At 46.9% G+C, this 11299-nt stretch overlaps 1 protein-coding gene across 7 annotated transcripts in view; it reads left to right on the top strand.

The window, feature by feature from the left end:
- Positions 1-4750, top strand: part of SYT17 (synaptotagmin 17) — a 117520-nt gene extending 112770 nt beyond the window's left edge. For all 7 annotated transcript variants that reach the window (XM_075132744.1, XM_048866857.2, XM_048866859.2 and 4 more), the window contains one exon: positions 3427-4750. In XM_075132744.1, the coding sequence (XP_074988845.1) occupies positions 3427-3623 (197 nt within the window). In that variant the 3' untranslated portion in view covers positions 3624-4750. The remainder of the gene's footprint in view (positions 1-3426) is intronic.
- Positions 4751-11299: the final 6549 nt, after the last annotated feature.

Genomic DNA, 11299 nt, shown 5'->3' on the forward strand with positions numbered 1-11299 from the left:
TTGCTCTGCATGTGCCGGTGTAGCACAGTGGGGCACTGGTTTGCTGTTGTAATAGAAATAATTGAACACAGCATTGCCAGAGTCTTTCCTGACGTGATAGACTGGGTTCTGTTTTAAGCAGTATCTGTAGGTGTTTCTGTGTCACATTTTTGCCTTTATGACTTTTGGGGTGTCTCTCCTCCAGCAGCAGATGACAGTGGCACTATATGTCCTCAGTACTGTAGTTTCAGATATAAAGTTAACAGATTTTTCAAGGCAGGCTGCTACAGCATTGAGTCTTTTCTGAAATACTGAGCATGTGAAACTGTCCACTGAGACAAACTGCGCTCTCAGCTATAGACTCAAACCCATGTAGCCGAGAGTCGGGTCACTGCTTCCTTATAAACTCCCACCGCCACAAAAATCAAAATAGATAAACTTCCAAAGGGTGCGTATACTGGGATTTGGGGAGCTAGTTGTTAGGTTTGCCTGAGCTGATGGCTGAATGGTTTAAGCGTGTGGTTTGAAAGATTTAGACTCACAGATCTGGATTCTAATAGGACGAAAGCAGCCTTTAATTCTGTGCCTGCTGTATACCCCTTTAAACGCGGTTCATTTCCATGGGGTTGAACGGTTAAATAAACACAGAATTTGGCCATCTGAGTTCCCTGCAGTTTACTGTGTATGTCCAAAACCTAAAAGTAGACCCTCTCCGCCCTGTTTGGGCATGGGATTAAAGCACCAGTGCCATTTATGTAATAAAGATAGAGTTTACCCAGATGTCCTGGGCCAATGGATGTTCAGTGATCACGCCAACCCCATTATGCAGCACAGAGTAGATATATCCCACAAATATAGCCCAAATCTGGCTGGTGAGCATAGAAAAGGGGAGCTGGCATTATTCCCTGCTTCCCCGTAAGGAACATCATGCATTTGGAGAGCTGCAGGTTTAGAGGGAATGGCTTGCTGGTTGGGGGAGAGCTCCTCTGGGAGTGCTGTGGGAGTTCATGCTGATAGCTGCGGCTGTATCTCCTGCTCCAGGGGTGTCAGGGTCCGGTATGTAAGCTGTGCCTACCTGTGCCATGAGGGGAGGAGGCCCCAGGGAACAGGCCAGAGGGACAGGTCTATGCCCTGTCCTTGCAAAACCCTGTTCCCCAGGTGATGATGAGTCAGGCATTGTGTCTGGAGATTCCTGAGTAAACTTCCCCCATCTGCAGATGGTACTTTGTATATGCAACCCTTTGACTGGCACTACTTCAGTTCAATCCCCTGCTTCTGCTTGCTCCTGTTTTAACATGCGAATAATGCCAAAGGCGTAAACTAAGAATGTGTAACCCTAAATGGGATGTGACCAACCATGCCCAGGCAGGAACAGGGGGCTCAATTCTGCACTGGCTGAAGTTAATGGCAATATTGCTACTGACTTTGATGGGAGCCGGATTGGGCCCTGAGTTAGCAGGTTGAGGCAGCATGATGTATTAGCCAAAAGGACAGAAAAGGGGAAGCCCAGAGCTTCAGGCTCTGATTGTTTTCAAGCCAAAGGCCATCCATCTCTGCTGCATGCTAAGAAAAGTACATTATACATAGTTAATTAGCATTATTTACAGAGTGGCGTTAGTATAATAGCAAATATAGAAACATAAAAAGACACTTGTAGGGAATAGGGATAGAGCATCCAGTGCTTGGTAACTGGCTCCATTAATCCCCTGGAAGAGTTACATTCTACATCAGTTTATACTGGAAGACTAGAAATCCATCCAGTTTTAAAGATTTTTTGTTGATACTTCTGATTCTAGCCAGTGCCTGGGAATCCTCTGACTTTGGCTATGCCTACACTATGGAGCTTAGAGCAGCACAGCTGTACCGTGCACCTGAGCCGCTGTAAGGTCTCCTGTGTAGCTGCTCTGTGCCAGTGGGAGAGGGCGTCTCCCACCAACATAGCGCTGTCCACACTGGTGCTTTTTTGGTGAAACTTATGTCAGTCAGGGGTGTGTTTTTTCACACCTCTGACTGACAAAAGTGCTAGTGTAGACAAAGCCTTTGGCTTTCTCAAACCCCTTCATCCACCTTCCTGCTGCACTGATGGAGGACTTTGTCCTGCAAGCTGCTGAGTGCCCTCAATCCAATCTCACAGGAGTGCTCCATGCTTTCCAGGGCCATGCCTTTATATTGCATAATGATGATTTCTGTTGCTGTGGGTGGGCATTTGTTCCACTAGGGGAGGTTAATAGAAGGAACAGGATATTAAGTTTATTCCTCCCTCTTTGTTGCTTAGCTGGACTATTCGCAAGTAGCTCTAGTGATAATTACTGAAAATTGGCCCTTTATAGACATCACATTGGACAGCCTTGTCAAGTCTGATTGTTTTCTGTAGATCGAGATCTCTGGTCATTTTAACTAGCACATTTGCAACTAGAAAATGAAAGAAGTATACATAGCATCTGTTCACTTAAAATCCTTCACTATATTTACCTGTTTCATCCTTAGAGTGTGTTTGGACCAAAATTTCAACCTCTTTTTATATAAAAAAATTCTACTATAATTGTATCTGGGCTAGTTGTTTTCCCCTTACTTTTCCTGCTAAAAGTAAAAGTAAAAGATTGCTAAATATCACTGTAACAAGCTCTAATCTGTTGGCACCAAGGTATCTGTCTCAGATTAGAATCTTATTTTAATCTATAAAATAACATTTATTTTTTCCAAGCAGCTGACCAGGTCTGCATAACCTTTTTCATAGGCAAAAATGCTCGGGCATTATGCTTTCAATTTTTGCAAAGTCTTTTCCATACAATAACCAGAATTGTACATACCATATTCTATGCCCTGTCCTTGTCCTCTATGTGGCATATGGCCTAATGCAAAAATACATTTCATCACCGCAGACATCTACTGCAGGACGATTCCTTCTTCCCTTCTGTCAAAGGTGCTGCTAATCTTAGGACCTCACCCAAAACCCATCAAAGTCAGGAGGAGACTTTTCCCATTGATTTCAGTCTCTGGGTTATCCCCACACTGCATTACTCTGATGTTATTCTCTAGTGATGAAATCCTGGCCCTATTGAAGTCAATGGCAAAGCTCCCCAATCCGTGAGGCAAGGATTTCACTCTTGAGGACCATTTGCTATTGAGCTCCTTTTTTGACTGCTCTAGATTCCCCATGAATCTTTCCCTTCTTTTGCTGCATTATTCTGCTCTTCGCTGTGCTGTGGGGATATGAGGATTCCTTGGTTTGTACATAAGTTCTGCAATTTACCTGGATTCATTCCTGTACAAATCCGACTGCGAAATGGCTCTTTGGATTTTAAAATGGTCCCTGCTGCCTGGTGGGATTTCTGCACTCACCAAATATGGTGTTAGTAACCTAGAGAAAGGCGGCTTTCTGTAGATGTGATGGGGATGTTTGTTGTAGGTGTTGATCTTGACCCGCTTTCGTTTCTGTTTCTTCAGTTTATGGCCACAACGTGAAAAGCAGCAATGACTTTGTTGGAAGGATTGTGATTGGTCAGTATTCGACAGGCTCACCAGAGTCAAACCACTGGCGTCGAATGCTCAATTCCCATCGGACAGCGGTGGAGCAATGGCACAGTCTGCGGTCCCGGGCTGAGTGTGATCGCGTCTCTCCAGCATCTCTTGAGGTGACGTGAGAATGGTCCTTCATCACCAACACAAGCAAACAACTGAGGAAAAAAAATCAAACCCACACACGCTCCCATGTGATTTCCATGGAATTGAAAGTAACTGTTACAGCTGCTGGTAACAAACTGGCTGCGTTAGCCTACGTGCCTCAGTGAACCTTCATAATGCAAACCATGTATCACTTGTTCATGTGCCCATTGTTTTCACAGGGTCACGACTAATGTGGCCTGTTGGACCTGTTACTACTTGCATCATCTGCTGCATCCACACCACTGTTTTTAATCCACGTACATTATAATGGAGACTATTCAAAAGGTCACTATTAACGCAGAAGCGTTCTTTACCTGCTCCAACGTATTGCAGAGCAGATTATAGGCTGATCTGCCATGGAGATTCTGAGTTAACTGAAAACTTTTTGAGTTGCCTCCGCTACCCTTACAGTACCGCTCCATGACTCATTTTATTGGAGATGTAAGTATTTGTGTGTTCTCTTTGGTGAATGTGGTAAATGGGCTAGAGTATTTTTTTTAAATGATAGAACATGTGGTAAAATCACTTCTAACTACAGTTTTGTCTTTGTACTTGTTCAACAAAATTAAACTCCTGTTAGTATGTATTTGTGCCTTTGTGGGTCTGGGTGTGTGTATGTGTTTGTGTGTGTACATGTGCAGTGTTACACACACAGGCCCTCACATACAACCATGTATAACATGGAGCTAATGTTCTGTCAGTAATGAGACCCTGCCATTCTAATATAGCAATCTCTGTATGTAAAGTAGATAGAGTATGACATAGCAAAATAAACCTTTTCAATAAAGTGCATTCTGGAAAAGCCATGACAAGCTTTTAAAGACCTTTCTTATGTTGTGCTAAAGATCCTGCTTTGGGAGCTTTTGCAGATAAGAAAACCCAAAACAACACATGGTTTTAATTCCCTTCTTAGCAGGCTGCAGTGGGTCTTTCTGTGTTTTATGTACTAAACAAGATAGTTTTTCAAACCACTGAGTGAGTTTTAGCTACAGTCAAGCTGTCTGTTTTGCTGGATGCTTCTGTACATTTTTTCATGGCATATTGTCTGGTATGATGGAGAGTGTCTATTTATTGAAAATAAAGATCTATTTATTTGTGCCATGTATACTGAGGTGGTACTTATTAGCCCGACTCAGCTGTGTGTCCAATTTGGTCAGTTATGTCCATTGCACAACACAAAGAAAAGCCAAGTTGTTGGTCCTGATTTTCTTATCACTTACCCTGGATAAATCACGAGTAACTCCAGTGAAGTCAATGGAGTTACGCTGGTGTAAATCTGCTGCTGGAGGAGAATTCGAATTGCATATAAGTTCTGATCCAAAACCCATTAGGAATCGAACTCCAAAGGGCTTCCGATCAGGCCCACAGAGCTCAACCCTTTACAGGATCAGGCCCATGGACTGACATTTTCATCTCTTTGGCTATCAAAATGGCCACATCAGCACAAAATTCTCATAAATCTCACCACTTTGTTTACAGAGTCCATATACAAATAAATAAATAATGGAATTAAAGGAAGCGTGACCTGATGGTTGGTTTTTGTTTTCTTTCTGTATCTCCATTTTAGAGGGAGAAATATCCCTCTTGTCTTCTGAAATGTTGTGATGGGAAGCCCCGGCCTGGAAGTGTGAGTTTGCTATGCTGCCACATCAATGCCTGTGGCCAATTCGAATGGTCAGAGACAGCCCTGGGGCTCTTAGCCTGCCCTTCATTCTGAATGTAATTCCTTAATAACCAGCCAGCCTTTCAGTCTGGAGGTGAAACAAAGGTGAAGGCTTGGGTCATCCCATGGCTCCATGCATAGCTGTATGCAGGCAGATACAGGTTCAGGCTCTAGCATCTCGATCTATGTGGAGTTGAAAGCCTTCAGAAAAGGTTCATAACATTCAGGAATAATGACAGGTTTCAGAGTAACAGCCGTGTTAGTCTGTATTCGCAAAAAGAAAAGGAGTACTTGCGGCACCTTAGAGACTAACCAATTTATTTGAGCATAAGCTTTCATGAGCTACAGCTCACTTCATCGGATGCATACTGTGGAAAGAGTAGAAGATCTTTTTATACATACAAAGCATGAAAAAATACCTTCCCCCACCCCACTCTCCTGCTGGTAATAGCTTATCTAAAGTGATCACTCTCCTTACAATGTGTGTGATAATCAAGTTGGGATTTTTAAAAAAAATTCAATACACCAAATAAGGCCCCAATCCTGCAAGCTGCTCCAAGCAGGCAGACCCACTGCACGCATGCAGATATCCATTGATTTCAATGGGGTTGGACTTCAGCGGGTGTCCATATGAGTGCAGGGGTCCACCCATTTGGGAAAACTTGCAGTGTCAGGGCTTAAATTAGCACGTCTATGCCCTGGTCTACACTAGGACTTTAGGTCGAATTTAGCAGCGTTAAATCGATGTAAACCTGCACCCATCCACACGATGAAGCCCTTTATTTCGACTTAAAGGGCTCTTAAAATTGATTTCCTTACTCCACCCCTGACAAGTGGATTTTCGCTTAAATCGGCCTTGCCGGCTCGAATTTGGGGTACTGTGGACACAATTCGATGGTATTGGCCTCCGGGAGCTATCCCAGAGTGCTCCATTGTGACTGCTCTGGACAGCACTCTCAACTCAGATGCACTGGCCAGGTAGACAGGAAAAGAACCGCAAACTTTTGAATCTCATTTCCTGTTTGGCCAGCGTGGCAAGCTGCAGGTGACCATGCAGAGCTCATCAGCAGAGGTGACCATGATGGAGTCCCAGAATCGCAAAAGAGCTCCAGCATGGACCGAACGGGAGGTATGGGATCTGATCGCTGTTTGGGGAGAGGAATCTGTGCTATCAGAACTCCGTTCCAGTTTTCAAAATGCCAAAACCTTTGTCAAAATCTCCCAGGGCATGAAGGACAGAGGCCATAACAGGGACCCGAAGCAGTGCCGCGTGAAACTGAAGGAGCTGAGGCAAGCCTACCAGAAAACCAGAGAGGCGAACGGCCGCTCCGGGTCAGAGCCCCAAACATGCCGCTTCTATGATGAGCTGCATGCCATTTTAGGGGGTTCAGCCACCACTACCCCAGCCGTGTTGTTTGACTCCTTCAATGGAGATGGAGGCAACATGGAAGCAGGTTTTGGGGACGAAGAAGATGATGATGATGATGATGAGGTTGTAGATAGCTCACAGCAAGCAAGCGGAGAAACCGGTTTTCCCGACAGCCAGGAACTGTTTCTCACCCTGGACCTGGAGCCAGTACCCCCCGAACCCACCCAAGGCTGCTTCCTGGACCCGACAGGCGGAGAAGGGACCTCCGGTGAGTGTACCTTTTAAAATACTATACATGGTTTAAAAGCAAGCATGTGAAAGGATTACTTTGCCCTGGCATTGGCGGCTCTCCTGGATGTACTCCCAAAGCCTTTGCAAAAGGTTTCTGGGGAGGGCAGCCTTATTGCGTCCTTCATGGTAGGACACTTTACCACTCCAGGCTAGTAACACGTACTCAGGAATCATTGTACAACAAAGCATTGCAGTGTATGTTTGCTGGCGTTCAAACAACATCCGTTCTTTATCTCTCTGTGTTATCCTCAGGAGAGTGAGATATAATTCATGGTCACCTGGTTGAAATAGAGTGCTTTTCTTCAGGGGACACTCAGAGGAGCCCATTCCTGCTGGGCTGTTTGCCTGTGGCTAAACAGAAATGTTCCCCGCTGTTAGCCACAGGGAGGGGGGAGGGTTGAGGGGGTAGCCACGAGGTGGAGAGAGGCAAAATGCGACCTTGTAACGAAAGCACATGTGCTATGTATGTAATGTTAACAGCAAGGTTTGTCCTGAAAGAGTGTAGCCACTGTTTTATAAAATGTGTCTTTTTAAATACCGCTGTCCCTTTTTTTTTCTCCACCAGCTGCATGTGTTTCAATGATCACAGGATCTTCTCCTTCCCAGAGGCTAGTGAAGATTAGAAAGAAAAAAAACGCACTCGAGATGAAATGTTCTCCGAGCTCATGCTGTCCTCCCACACTGACAGAGCACAGACGAATGCGTGGAGGCAAATAATGTCAGAGTGCAGGAAAGCACAAAATGACCGGGAGGAGAGGTGGCGGGCTGAAGAGAGTAAGTGGCGGGCTGAAGACAGGGCTGAAGCTCAAATGTGGCGGCAGCGTGATGAGAGGAGGCAGGATTCAATGCTGAGGCTGCTGGAGGACCAAACCAGTATGCTCCAGTGTATGGTTGAGCTGCAGCAAAGGCAGCTGGAGCACAGACTGCCACTACAGCCCCTGTGTAACCAACCACCCTCCTCCCCAAGTTCCATAGCCTCCACACCCAGACACCCAAGAACGCGGTGTGGGGGCCACCGGCCAACCAGCCACTCCGCCACAGAGGATTGCCCCAAAAAAAGAAGGCTGGCATTCAATAAATTTTAAAGTTGTAAACTTTTAAAGTGCTGTGTGGCATTTTCCTTCCCTCCTCCACCACCCCTCCTGGGCTACCTTGGTAGTCATCCCCCTATTTGTGTGATGAATGAATAAAGAATGCATGAATGTGAAGCAACAATGACTTTAATGCCTCTGCAAGCGGTGATCGAAGGGAGGAGGGGAGGGTGGTTAGCTTACAGAGAAGTAGAGTGAACCAAGGGGCGGGGGGTTTCATCAAGGAGAAACAAACAGAACTTTCACACCGTAGCCTGGCCAGTCATGAAACTGGTTTTCAAAGCTTCTCTGATGTGTACCGCGCCCTCCTGTGCTCTTCTAACCGCCCTGGTGTCTGGCCGCACGTAACCAGCAGCCAGGCGATTTGCCTCAACCTCCCACCCCGCCATAAACGTCTCCCTCTTACTCTCACAGATATTGTGGCGCACACGGCAAGCAGTAATAACAGTGGGAATATTGGTTTCGCTGAGGTCTAAGCGAGTCAGTAAACTGCGCCAGCGCGCCTTTAAACGTCCAAATGCACATTCTACCACCATTCTGCACTTGCTCAGCCTGTAGTTGAACAGCTCCTGACTACTGTCCAGGCTGCCTGTGTACGGCTTCATGAGCCATGGCATTAAGGGGTAGGCTGGGTCCCCAAGGATACATATAGGCATTTCAACATCCCCAACAGTTATTTGCTGGTCTGGGAATAAAGTCCCTTCCTGCAGTTTTTGAAACACACGAGAGTTCCTGAAGATGCGAGCGTCATGTACCTTTCCCGGCCATCCCACGTTGATGTTGGTGAAACGTCCCTTGTGATCCACCAGAGCTTGCAGCACTATTGAAAAGTACCCCTTGCGGTTTATGTACTCGCCGGCTTGGTGCTCCGGTGCCAAGATAGGGATATGGGTTCCGTCTATGGCCCCACCACTGTTAGGGAATCCCATTGCAGCAAAGCCATCCACTTTGACCTGCACATTTCCCAGGGTCACTACCCTGGATATCAGCAGATCTTTGATTGCGTGGGCTACTTGCATCACAGCAGCCCCAACAGTAGATTTGCCCACTCCAAATTGATTCCCAACTGACCGGTAGCTGTCTGGCATTGCAAGCTTCCACAGGGCTATTGCCACTCGCTTCTCAACTGTGAGGGCTGCTCTCATCTTGGTATTCATACTCTTCAGGGCAGGGGAAAGCAAGTCACAAAGTTCCATGAAAGTGCCCTTACGCATGCGAAAGTTTCGCAGCCACTGGGAATCATCCCAGACCTGCAACACTATGCGGTCCCACCAGCCTGTGCTTGTTTCCCGAGCCCAGAATCGTCGTTCCACAGCATGAACCTGCCCATTAGCACCATGATGCATGCATTGGCAGGGCCTGTGCTTTCAGAGAAATCTGTGTCCATGTCCTGATCACTCACATGACCGCGCTGACATCGCCTCCTCGCCCGGTATCGCTTTGCCAGGTTCTGGTGCTGCATATACTCCTGTATAATGCGTGTGGTGTTTAATGTGCTCGTAATTGCCAAAGTGAGCTGAGCGGCCTCCATGCTTGCCTTGGTATGGCGTCCGCACAGAAAAAAGGTGCGGAACGATTGTCTGCCGTTGCTCTGACGGAGGGAGGGGCGACTGACAACATGGCTTACAGGGTTGGCTTCAGGGAGCTAAAATCAACAAAGGGGGTGGCTTTACATCAAGGAGTATTTCAGGCAGGACTTCACGGAGGGTTCCAGTAAGAAATGGTGCACCTAAGTTATAGTTCTTATTGGAACAAGGAGGTTAGTCTGGCCTCTGATTGATACATGGCTAGATTTACCTCGCTGCACCTTCCCTGTGAGTGACTGCAGTGTGACCTAGAGGAATGAGTCCCCTAGATGGGGGAGGAGGCAAATGAGTACAAAACCAATCTGGTCTATTTCTTGTTTTGATCCACTCCATCTATCTTTTACATCTTTGGCTGGCAGCAGACGGTGCAGAAGGACTGCATGCCATCCACATCTCATGGCTGCTCGGCAAGAAGATGTACAGGATGACTGCTAGCCATCCTCATCACTTGCCTGCCCGGCAGAAGATGGTACAGTACGACTGCTAGCCATCCTCATCTCTTGCCTGCCTGGCAGAAGATGGTACAGTACGACTGCTAGCAATCCGTATCGCCTGCCTGCTCACCATAAGACGGTTCAATAGGACTGACTGCAGGACTAAAGAGAATGACCTGGTCAAGTCACTCCAAACTTAGTCCCTGCGCCCATATCTGCCCAGGCGCTCCCAGCCGACGCGGCCAGGAGCACCTCGGACACGACGATGACGGCTACCAGTCGTATTGCACCATCTGCTGCCAGAAGGCAATGGGTTGCTGCTACTGTGTAGCAATGCCGTACCGAGTCTGCCAGCACCCAGGAGACATACGGTGACGGTTACCTGAGCGGGCTCCATGCTTGCCGTGGTATGGCGTCTGCACAGGTAACTCAGGAAAAAAGGCGCGAAACGATTGTCTGCCCTTGCTTTCACGGAGGGAGGGAGGGAACGGGGGCCTGACAATATGTACCCAGAACCACCCGCGACAATGTTTTAGCCCCATCAGGCATTGGGATCTCAACCCAGAATTCCAATGGGCAGCGGAGACTGCGGGAACTGCGGGATAGCTATCCACAGTGCAACGCTCCGGAAGTCGACTCTAGCCTCGGTACTGTGGAAGCGCTCCTCCGAGTTAATGCACTTAATGTGGGGGGGGACACACTTTCTGTGGGGGGGGACACACTCGAATATATAAAATCGATTTCTAAAAAACCGACTTCTATAAATTCGACCTTATTCCATAGTGTAGACATACCCTATATCTCCAGGGCTGCCAGTCAGGTACATCTAAAGCTGACATTAACACAGACTTCTCCCACCATTGATATATTGTTTGTTTGAAGCTGTGACTTTTCTGTACATCATGTGAAATCTACAAATCTTTCCAACACCGAACCGTAAGGCCTAACCAGTTAGGTCCCATTCTGAGTGCTGCTGCTCCAGAACGTAGGACTGCACTGCCAGAAAGCACCTCTCATACTTGTGCCATGCGGTGCTAAGAGTGGCGTAAAACATTGGCAAGTCAATAGACACAAACAAAATCTCTCAGGAAGCAGCCATGAAAGCAGAAAGGGGATGTGGTTTGCTTGAATCGAGAACTTAATCTTTGAAGGCTCACAACTAGGAGGTGTGCATGCCTGCTTTCTAAAACCTCACCAGAACTTTTGAAAAAAAATGGTTT

Source organism: Caretta caretta, chromosome 10 (genome assembly GCF_965140235.1).
Source record: "Caretta caretta isolate rCarCar2 chromosome 10, rCarCar1.hap1, whole genome shotgun sequence".
Taxonomy (NCBI): Eukaryota; Metazoa; Chordata; order Testudines; family Cheloniidae; genus Caretta; species Caretta caretta.